Here is a 12,209-nt window from a genome sequence, read left to right on the forward strand (position 1 = left end):
CACACACATATATATATATATAATGTTAAAGTCCCAATTTTATTTTATTTTATTTTTATATTACTAGAATTCAAAGATATATTTATAATACTATACTTTTCTAATCAGCTGGTATATGAAAAAAATCACAGATTTCAAATTTGCAATTTACAGTGATGTTATAGATCAAACTGTATTCATAGTTTGTCTGGAAAGCATATTGCAAATAATAAAAGTTCAATTGGAAAATATTTACATTTACATAAAAGTTCTATTTCTTCTATAAATGAGTACAAAAATATTGTATTCATCCAAAGAATAATGAGGACCAACTGCTCTCTAGGGACAAGACTTTTCAAAATCCTAAAAAAGGTCCCTAGAAAAATTAATAAAGAGCTAATTTAAATTTGTGAATTTTAGAAATTTACATTACGATTGGAGATAACCTTTCTTGCAACACAGAGATTTACATAACATTTAGTGAATTTCATCTTTAGGAGAGATGTATGTTATGTTTCTTCCTTGTTAAATATCACAAGGCATTTTAATGCAGAGGCATTTTTGGTATAAGTCACAATCATCTTTACAATGATCAGAGTCAAGAGACTAGTAGCATCACTAGTCTTGTAGTTCTACTTTGTACTTAGCACTAAAGGAATATTAAAGTATGGATTTAATAATATGATTCTGAAAAATTTGAATGGGCTAGCTTATGTATCATAAACCATGAAATACATTATATATATTGAATTTCAATGCCATATTTTGCTTTTTAATGCAAAGTTGAGCCTTATCCCATACCACCTCTCTGGAAAAACTTGAAATGTGCAATGATATACATCTCTGGAGATTTTTCTAATGCTCAATCAAATTTAAGAACTACTACTCTGCAATATATAATCTCTACTTGTCCTTTATTATCCCCTCTTCTTTTGATTATACTATTCAGTTTAAATACTTTTATTGGTGCATTAAAGTCTTATAGCCTCACATCATAATGTAGTCATAATAATAATGAAATGCATGCACACAGCAGTTGGTGAGTTTTCCCCTGAATCCCTCCCCACTCTCTCCTTTCTCATACATGATATTGCTATTCTCCCCTCTTAACAAACACATTTAAAACATAACAAATTATCTCTATGTGATGGATGGAGTGTGTTATATTGACTTGTCTGATCTGTCTTACCACCTTTTGTTGTCCTCTGCTCTGCACAAACAGCAGAGGATAAAGCAACATCTCCAGCCTCTCACACCATCATTTGATGCAGGTTCTGCCTCTCAAACATACTGTATAAGAACAGATTCAGGACTTATGCAGTGAGAGAGAATTCACTTCAAAGCATCAATTAGCCATTGAGATTGGACCCATATGGTATGGTCTTGAAATCAGTATTTATGAGTAAAACTTCTTCATGACTAGATGACAACCAAAGGAGTATAATCCTGGTTCTAGCAGGTGTGAAAGCACCATCCTGACTCCACAAATGCCTGGTAGTAGAAATCACTGCTGCCTTAGCAAGCCAATTTCTTTATGGTGTTCTGAGAGTATTTCTGAACGTTCAGCTCAGCCCAAAACCTATTCCTTAACTTTTCCAATAGTTTTGTAAGCATATAATTCCCTATATTTAGTCTGGTTTCTAATTAAAATAGCTAGAGTGGTTTCTTTAATCTTCAGGTGATCCTAGTTTAATCATCTCCTTTAAAAGCTACCTATGGTAATCATTGCTTAAAGCTTACTTTGGTATTTCATGTACAGAATGAACAACACAAATATTCAAAGACTATAAAAACAAAATAAGAATTTCCTTGAAGTTTTTTTTATTTACAAATCATAATAATCTATGATAAATAGTCCAGAGGATCCATTCAAAATAAATTTTACATGCATGCTCTTGGGTTTCAGGCTTCCACATATGATGTGGTACAAAATGTTTCTGCTTTTGTATTAGTAATTTTATAATGCATTTGAATGATTTCCCAGACTATTCTATATGAATAAAAAATAAAATATAAATTCTTAGTTTTCTCCCAAACATTAGCATGGTGGGAATGAGGAAGAAGTGTAGATATCCTACCAACCCTATTTTTATACTTTATTTTTTATTTTTTTTATTGTTTTTGGTGGTACTGGGGATGGAATACTTCTACTTCTGGGCTACACTCCTAGACCTATTTTATATTTTATATTTTATTTGGAAACAGGGTCTCTTAAGCCAAATGAGGCTGGCTTCAAACCTGCGTGATCCTCCTGTCTCAGCCTCTCAAGCACAGGGATTACAAGTGTGTGCCACCACGCCTGGCTTTATTCTTTATTTTGAAACAGGGTCTTACTAAGTTGCTGAGGCTGGCTGTGATCCTGCAATCCTCCTGTCTCAGCCTCCCAGGTACTAGGATGACAAGCATGCTTCATCATACCCAGTTTAACACTATTTTCTTAAGAAGGAAAAACTATTGTGAAGAAGGTCCTAGGAGATTTAACCAAGGAGTTGGAGATTTTGCCAAGCATCTTCTTTCTCAAAGCATCTTCTTTCTTTTTGTTCCTTTTATTTCCCTACTATAAAAATAAATCTAATGGATTCCTAAGAGTCTTTATTATTGTTATCTAGGATATGGGGTGCCTAGGAGAGGGGTCAATCTGTTACAATCTGTCCCTTCTTAACTTGTAGATACATGTGTACTATAAAAGCCACATCAAAAACATAAATTGCTCTAAGTTTGGTAAACTTGAAAAAATGTATTTGTTTAATGCCTCTTAGCACAACAGTCTCTAATGTTTAACTTTCTTTTATCAAAACCCTCCATAATCAAAGTAAAAAAGCTTTTTCAAAAGCAATCATTCTTAGGTATAAATACAATACATTGTGTCAAGGAGTCATGAAATCAAGTGACTTTTCCTGAAAATTCTGTCATAAACATCAATATAACAGTATTCTTTTCTGCCTATTTGTCATTAATATGCAGCCAAAAAAGCTTCTAAATTTGGGGAGTTTATTTATAGAGAGTGATTTGCACAGACATACTAGTTAGTTATCTGAATTTTAGTTAAAAATCAAGAGAAATTTTGTGAAAAGTTCCCAGCTAAGGTTGAGTCTGGCACATGAGTCAAAGGCACAAATGATGTCAGAAGGGTTTGACTGTACAACCTTTGCTTCCTCTGGGCTGGGTCGTTGTACTTCATAGTTGCTGAAGATCTTTAAGCTCACGTCACCACAACACCAAGTCGAGACTATTTTCCATTCCCCCTTTCAAGGTTTGGGGTTCCAGTCACTGCCTGGAACCTGTGGGTTGCAGACTAACCTGTCTGGCTGCCCCACTTGCTGCTCAGGTGTGAGGTTATCTGCAGGGTGGCCTTGAGGGTGGCTGAGTCCCGGCTGGAACACTGAATCAAGTGTAGGCATCACCTTATCTATAGTGTTTACTTTTAGCTATATGGCATGTGAACCTCCATTTGGACTCTTACCTTGAGTCTTTCAAATGTCAGGGAGAGGTCTGGTATAGACAATGTTATACATTTTGGTTTTTAATCTGAGAACAGGAGAAATAGATTTGAAAGTGTTTAAGTAGTAGAGTGACATGATCAGTTTAAAGGAACTTTAGTGTATTTGATATAAAATCAATTACATATGCTTAATATGTATAATTTTTGACACATCAATAAAACCATTATCCCAACCAAGAAGAGGAAGAAAATGAAAGAAGAAAAAAAATTGACAAACACAAATCCAACAAATAACTTATATAAAGAATGCTTAGAATTCAGTAATAAAAACAAACAACCCTCTTTAAAAAAATAGGCAAAAGATCTGAATGGTCACTTCATCATTGAAGATGTACAAAAGGCAGAGAAGCTCACGAAAAGAAGCTCACTATCCTTAGTCATGAGGGGGAAGCAGATTTGTGTTTTAAAAGGTCATTTGGACTGCACTGAAAGGACTGGAGACCTGGAAGAACAGGGAGGAAGCCATTGTCATACAATTAGTTAAAGCCAGTGGTAGCTTGACTTAAGGTGGTTGTGGAACCTTAAAGTCCACAAGGAAGGAAAACAAGAACCATAGAAATATAGGAGAAGCAAAATGAGATAGGCCTTGATGTTGAGTTCTATTCACAGATTTTTTTTTTTGGGGGGGGCTTGTGCAGTTGGATGGATGATAGCACCATTCACAAATATAGTACACATTGGAAGAAGACCAGGTGTGAGTTTTTGTTAAATAAGCACCTTTGAGATGCCAAAGTAGAAGCACACTACCAGCAATTGGCTGAGATGTGTTCTGAGCTGTGTCTACTCTATTTGTTGTGGACAGAAGTGAACATTTGGTGAGCTGAGTTTTTGTGGGGGAGGTGGGAGAAGAACAGGGATGGCCAGTCAGACACACCTTTTTTCTCTTCCAAGGGCTCGAAGCTGCTTTTCATGGTGACCTATACTCACAAAACAGGAAGAATCTCTGAGTAAAGGGCAATTTCAGATACCTCCTTGAACTAATCTACTAGAAACTTCGAGGTATTTTGCCATTTTGAGGAATCCCTCAGGGACAAACCAAAGTCAGTGCTATCCTGATTCCCACCAGTCCCCCAGTTCCCACCTTTGCCAGCTCCTAACACATACACAGATTGTATTCATGTCTATGTGATCTCAGGAAATCAAAAGGTTCTATAGTGCAGGTCATTTAAAATCTTACTAAATGTTCTTCTGTCCAGTTATTTTCCACATGGATTCTATAATCTGTTAAAGGAGAGAAAGAAAGAACACTCTCTTCTTTATTTTTGTACCTCATTAGTAAATCTGAACCACACTCTTCCGTAGGTCCCTTTTCCATCCCTGTCTAGTTTTCACATTCTTGGAAGGAACAATGAGATCTTTAAGTTCACTCCCCTTGGGTCAAGAAGGGGCCAGAATTAGTTAGTTTTCATTGATACTCACTCAGAGAGCCTTCAAGCCTGACATCTAGGGAAGGCATTTACTCTCAGTTTGGCATACTCTAGCCTGCATTTTGCTCTCCCTGTAAATATAAGAGAAAATAAAATACGCTATTCAGAGCCCTTTGTCTGACAACTCTGGCAAGTTAGAGGGTTTCTGTGAGGGGTCCTCATTTGCAACCAGCTCTGCCATGAACGGAAATCAATCTGAATGTCCTATTGTGCATCTTTTCTCTTTCCTCCCAGTTTGAGATTGCCTTTGCCAAGTTCATTTTCAGAGAAACTGAAAGACCCTCTCTCATTTTTCTGTCCCTTCCCCAGCCCTGCTGAATCCCTGCAGAGTTTTCTCAGGCTTATGGGCTGGGCTGCAGTGTGAGGATGGGGAGGAACTCCGTTAACCCAGTGGCCTGAGCCAATCACAAAGAGGATCAGAGCCCTCCGGCTCATCCCCTCCCCTGGCAACAGCCTACTGGAAAGAGACACACAGGAGGGGTGAGTTTGCAATTCAAACACTTGGCTTTTTGCCTGCTTCTTTCTCAGATAAGAAGGCAGGAGCTGCATCTGAGGTGCAGAGAGGTCTTCTGGATTGCAGTGGCTGGGAGGCCTGAGGTCCTCAGTCTCATCTGCCTTCTTTAGAAGCCACAGGGGAAAGAGCAAGGATGGTGGAGGCTTTCTGTGCTACCTGGAAGCTGACTGACAGTCAGAACTTTGATGAGTACATGAAGGCTCTAGGTATGTGAAAATAAGACTTGCTGTTCTTTCTAACCTGCAGCTTCTGACACTTGCAGATTTCTTTCTTCCTCTATCAGGTTAGCAAGAGACAGAGATCAAAAATCGCGCTAATCAGATACTAGTCTGTATATTTCCCACCCTAATGGATTTTTAATGTACCACTTGCCTGCTTTCTTGCCCAGGGTCAAATAACACGGTGTCTGATACTGAGGAGGGGAGGGGAGAGCCTGAAGTCCCTGTGACTCTTTTGGTTTTTCTTCAGCATTCACTTGTTATTTGTGTTTGGTAGGTGTACAATTAATGAGCTAATCATTAATGTGCACTAACGGAATTTACACTTAACCTGGATTCTAGGGTTAGATAGCAGTTTTCTGCCTTCTGGGCTATTCTGGAATGTGCTGTTGATGGTCCTCATTCTCCTTGCTATTTTAGGTGTGGGCTTTGCCACTAGGCAGGTGGGAAATGTGACCAAACCAACAGTGATTATCAGTCAGGAAGGAGGCAAAGTAGTGATCAGGACTCAAAGTACATTCAAGAACACAGAGATTAGCTTCCATCTGGGAGAAGAGTTTGATGAAGTCAGTGTGGATGACAGAAACTGTAAGGTAAGAAGCTGTTGCTTCACTTGTATGGGGGGGGGTGGTGACTGTCCAATGCTTTCTTTCAAAGTTGAAAAGTGAAAAATGTTCCCAGTGTTTCTGTAAAGAGGAAAGAACAGCAAGTCAGCGCACTAGTGCATATATATCACGGTCTGGACAATGGATACTTGCTGTAGTCAGCTCCAAACTATTTGTCTCTTGCCACTTCTTTTTCACATATTTTAAGTCAAACTTGCAATTCAGAAAGTATTGAATTGTATTCACCTAGAAAAAACAGATTGTGCTTTGTTTGCTCTCTCTGATTGCCTCAGATTGACTAACTAGTTTGCCTTGCTTTAAGTCTTTGCTTAAATTGAAAGGCTGATGAATCAGAAAGCATAGTTCAGTTTTAATTTTATTTACATCTAGATGGACACATTTTACTCAAACTAGAAAAAAAATCTGTTTACATAATAATGAATCTAAAAGTAACAGAGGATAAAACAATAATAGGACAATTATTTACTTATTAAATTATCCAACTTGTTAAAAAAAGTATGTCATTTGACCTCTATGCCAAAAATCTGACTTGTATTTATTGCTGTACTTTGCCTTTTGTTGTTGGTCTAAGTCTGTCGTTAGCCTAGATGGAGACAAACTCGTTCATGTACAGAAATGGGATGGCAAAGAAACAAATTTTGTAAGAGAAATTAAGGATGGCAAAATGGTCATGGTAAGTGACAAGTGATGATTCTCCATTTTGTGTTTCCACCCTTTTGTCCTCCCCACTGTCCCGTTTCCCTCCTTCCCTCCCTTCATTCTTTCTTTCCTTAATAACATGTCACTAGCAATATAGAAAACAGGAGAAATGAAAAGACCTTAGCTAATCGTTTTCTCAGCTTATCTCTTTGCAGAAAAGAGCTTATTCAGCAAATAATTATTTTTTAAATATGCTATTGAAGCCAGATGTGGTGGCACATGTTTGTAATCCCAGTATTTGAAAGGCTGATTTGGGAGGCTGAGACAAGAGGATTGCAGGTTCATGGCCAGTCTCAGCTACTTAGTGAGGCCCTCCACAACTTAGTGAGAACCTGTTTCAAAATAAAGAATAAAAATAGGGCTGTGGGTATAGCTCGGAGGTAGAATGCCTCTGGTTTCAATCCCCAGTACCATAAAAAATTATATATATATATTTGATTTATCCAAAACTGTGTCAAAGAAAATTTTATAGGATTACATCTAACCCTCAAATAAAATTTAGATATGAAACCAATAATCATCAAAATATAAATATATAAAGGGATTGATATTATAAAAACATCAAACATATTGAATCTTGGAAAAGTTAATTAACATCTCCTTTCATGAAAAGAAGAGAACTTTAGCTGGACATGATGGTGCACACTGAGACAGGAGGATCTATTCTTTGGAGATAGAATGCCCCTGGATTCAGTCCCCAGTTTTGCACACTAAAAAAGAAGAGAACTTTAAACATTTTGTATTTTCATGCATAAAGGCTATATTAATTCAATGCAGATAATTTAGAGTATAATAAAAATGTAACAAAATAAAGAATTCTTTAATTTCTCATCAGAAAGAACTATTTTTTTGTGTGTGGTGGTGGTGGTTGTGGTGGTAGTGGTACTGAGTATTGAATCCAGGGGTATTCTAACTCTGCTACATGTTCAGTCCTATTTTATTTTTCATTTTGAAACAAGGGCTCACTAAGTTGAAGAGGGCCTCTCTAAGTTGATGATGTTGTTTTGGCCTCCCATGTTCTGGGATTATGAGTATGTGACACCACACCTGGTTTAGACACACACACACACACACACACACACACACACACACACACACACAGAGTCAATACTAGGTAGAGATCTAAACATTTTACCAGAGAACTAATTTAAAGTTTCCCTAATGTTGGAGTAGCATCACATAATAGAAAAGAAGTCATGCCCTGATCTAGTTTTTCTTAGACCTTTATCTATAATGAGACTAATGTTTTTTTTTTCTTTTTTTCTTTTACTAAGAAGGGTCTCTAACAATATGTAAAACAGGAGAAATGAGAAGATCCTAGCTAATTGTGTCCTCAGTTCAGATTCTTTGATTGTTCTAGTAACCTTGATAACTTAAAACCAAGGGAAAAAATAAAAAGGCTGGGATGTAGCTCTGGTAGCATATTCTTAAATTCAGTTCTCAGGAAACACACACACACACACACACACACACACACACCAAAAAACAACAAAAAAAAAGAAATTCTTTTGACATGAATTTAGATTAACTCATTTTTTGCTTCATTTTCATTTAGAGACATGAACAATGTCTGCATGTTATTCTTTCATTAAACATGAGGGTTTCATGTTTCTTGTTATTTTTTTTTGAAGAAATGAAGAACTTTTGTGATATTTAATGTTTGTAAATATAATTTTTGTATAATATTTCAGTCAATTCATTTGATAATCATAAAAAATTCGGCTATGTTCCTTTGTAAAAAGATTCGCTTATACTTATCCTTGTGACTCTTCCAGACGCTCACTTTTGGTGATGTTGTCGCTGTTCGCCACTACGAGAAGGCCTAGAGAAGGTCCCCTCTGGGGCTGAAGAAACCTGTAGCTGAAGTCTCATTGTGATCCTGCCACTGCAGTAAAGCTGGTCACTAATTAGAAGGTTATTCTTGGTGTGAAGGCAGAAAATGGTGATTTAAAAACTTGTTACTCCAAGCAATTAGCTCAATTTTGATATGAAAATTTTTCATTTTTATAATTTCTGCTAAAATTTTATTACAGTTTTTTATAAAGTAGTTGAATGCATTTTATGAATTCACTTTGAAATGAAAACCAAATTGGAATAAAAAATCTTGTAAAATTTTGTTGCTTTTAATGTCATTTATCTTTTTAGGAATTGTAGATTCAAGTTTTAAATAAAATAATTAATCTTAAGGCATAAAGGCTAGAAAAGTCAGTACCTTGTATGAAATACTAATTGAGCCCAGCCATGCTGGCACACGCCTGTAATCCCTGGATACTTGGGAAGCTGAGGGAGGAGAATCACAAATTTGAGGCCAGCCTAAGCAAATTTAGTAAAACCCTCAGCAACTTAGTAAGACTGTTTCAAAATAAAAATTAAGATAGGGTTTGGGGTGTAGTTCAGAGGTAAAATGCCCCTGAGTTAATTCCCTCATACAAATAAATATATAATAAGTAAGTAAGTAAGTAAGTAAGTAAATAAATAAATAAATAAATAAATAAATAAATAAATAAGGACTGTAGGTATAGCTTGGAAGTAGAGTACAATTCCCATCATGGAAAAAAGTAAAAGAAAAGAAAAAAAATAAGAAGCTTCTAGAAACGTGGAACTGCCACATTTTTGTTTGACACTTTCATGAAGGATTTGTGATGATTGAATTCATTTGGCCAGGATTTAAAGAAGTCTTGTCATGGTAAACTGGGCTTCAGAAATGACGTTTTGGCTGTTAGGAACAGATCATCTGAAGAAACAAAATAATATACTTTAAAATGTCTTTTCTTAAAAGGCAAATACAATCAAAATGCCATATAAACAAAATACTATTTATCAAAGACTTTATTGATAGATAAACAGAAAGTGGAAATAGATTTTATCCTGGATTATTAGAAGGAGTCTGCAGACAATTAACTTGAACTGGCGGAAGTCAGTAGAAGTGTGCAGAGTATGTGGAAAGATATTTAAATTCCTTTTTTTGTTGTTGGAGATGAGAAGCAGTGGGTGATTGGAACAGAGTTGACTAAAATAGTATCTGTATCTGTCTGTAACTGCCTATGGGCTTACACTCGTGAAGTTCAAACAAATATTATTTTACATTTTTCACTTACAATTTTTTTTAAACATTTGCTCTACAATGTGAAGCTAGGGAGGCAGGTATTATATTTGCTTTACTAATAAGGAAATCGGAGATTAGATCTGCAAGTCCAAGTTCTCGTGATCAGTAAATAATGCTGAGAACAGCAAACTGCAATGTTTCCCTTTAGTTCTCCTTAGAAATTAATATTTCAGCTAACTTTTCTTCTGCAACAAAAATACAAAATTTTATTTTCCCTGATTGTTCCTTATGGAATCTTTCCTCTGTTAGACTCTGTAAGAGAAAATGGTAAATGTTTTACAGGGCAAACATACTAAACTCATTTTTAAATCAACCTCATAAAAACTTAATTTCAGTAAGTTTTTATAATTTAATTCAAAGCCCAATTAACTTATAGATGTAAAATATGAGGAAACTTCCTTGACCTTACACAACTCACTGCAATGATACTATAGTATAGATTGAGTATCCCTTATCTGAAATGCTTGGGGTCAGAAGTGTCTTGGATTTGAAATTATCTTTAGATTTTAGAATATTTACATATGCATAATGAAATATCTTGGGGGTGGACCCAATTCTAAACAAGTAAGTCACTTATATCTTATGTATGGCCTTAATATAGCCTAAGAAAGTAATTGTAGACAATGTTTTTAGTGCATCACTGCTTAGACTGGGACCTGTTACAAGAGGTCTGGCATGAAATTTTCTATTTGTGGTCTCAAGTCTGTGCTCAAAATGTTTGGGACTTTGAATCATTTTGGATTTTAGATTTTAGAATTAAAGATGTGCAATTTGTACTTTCCAATAATGTAGGGTAAAAAAACACAAGATGCAGGTATAAATTTTTGCATTTGAGTGTGTACTTGCTGCTGTTAAGATAATCTAGCTAAGGTTATTGGTCCTACAGAGTCTATCGCTATATTGAAAGCACAAAGAGAACATTGAGAGGATGTTTGCTTCTGCTGTCCTGACAGGCTTCATCCCTGCTTCTGGCAAGAGTTGCTAATTCTTGGTGGTGTTTTCAGCCTGTGCTCTAGAAACATGGATTCTGGCCTGTTACTAAAGGTACAATGCCAAGGATGGAGATTTCTGTTCAGTTCTTTATAATGAGGCCAAATCACATCATGTTCGTATTAACTTCCAACAGAAGTAATGATGGAAGAATGTTTGGGCAGCCCAAATGGGAAACAATGTCACAGTAGGTTAATAGATGAAGATTGGCAGTGGGTGCTCATGCGCATATTTCTAGAAAGATCATTCACAGCCTTTGGGACCTGGTGGCATCCTCCAGTCATCCCAGTATTTGGAAGATGAGACAAGAGAATTGCAGGTTCCAAGTGTGAGGCCAGCCTCAGTGACTCAGTGATACCCTCATCAACTTAGATTCTGTTTTAAAATAAAAAATAAAATAAGGCTGGGGGGGGTGTGGCTTAGAGGTAGAATGCCTCTGCATTCAATCTCTAAATATCAGAAAACTCGCAAAAAACAAAACAAAACTCCTCAAGCCTGCTAACAGAAGTTTTTGCTTCTTAAATATTATAGGATAATTTCATCATTTTTCTTTAAGGCAACTTTTATTCTACAACGGAATCTGTAAGGGTGCTATTTTTTTTTTTTTTTTTGGTGTGCTATTACTCCTTAATATAGTTAAAGAGGAGAAATTGCCAAGACCACAGGCAGTTCAATCAACAGGCCTGGCAAGAACATTTCTGAAATTCTAAGTTCTCAAAGGTATAAACTAGGATCAAAGCTGCTTTGTGAAGCCCACGCATGGACCACTGGCAATGAATAACCAGAAGTTTCTGCCCTTTCATCACATGTTTTTCCTCCCCCAGATATATACACACATATCTGGAACATAGAGACCTACAAATATTGGCCCACGGGTGAAGTGTAAGGCCAGAGATGTTGGGACACTGTAGCTCTATGCTTGTTGGAGGGTGTGCATAAAGGAAACAAAAGAAAGCTAAGAGAGAAGGGAGGGCGGTCCTTTTACCCACTCACTTAAATATATTTAAGAATTACGTTCATTTTGCAGGTTTCAAATTATGTGTGCCTTATATTATGCTTTCGTAATTTAAGAATTATTGCACAACCAATTTGCTTTCAGTGCAGTGTATTGGAAATTGGAGAAAACAATTGGTATTTTTACAATTTTT

General features: G+C 36.2%; 1 protein-coding gene across 1 annotated transcript; it reads left to right on the forward strand.

Annotated features, from left to right (window-relative positions):
• Positions 1 to 5,555: 5,555 nt before the first annotated feature.
• On the forward strand, positions 5,556 to 8,791 carry FABP7 (fatty acid binding protein 7; the record flags this gene model as incomplete). Its single annotated transcript, XM_080700685.1, has 4 exons — positions 5,556 to 5,628; positions 6,061 to 6,233; positions 6,838 to 6,939; positions 8,741 to 8,791. 4 exons carry the CDS (start codon positions 5,556 to 5,558, stop codon positions 8,789 to 8,791), a joined length of 399 nt encoding a protein of 132 aa, XP_080556811.1.
• Positions 8,792 to 12,209: the final 3,418 nt, after the last annotated feature.

Source organism: Muscardinus avellanarius, assembly GCF_963383645.1.
Source record: "Muscardinus avellanarius genome assembly, chromosome: 8".
NCBI lineage: Eukaryota > Metazoa > Chordata > Mammalia > Rodentia > Gliridae > Muscardinus > Muscardinus avellanarius.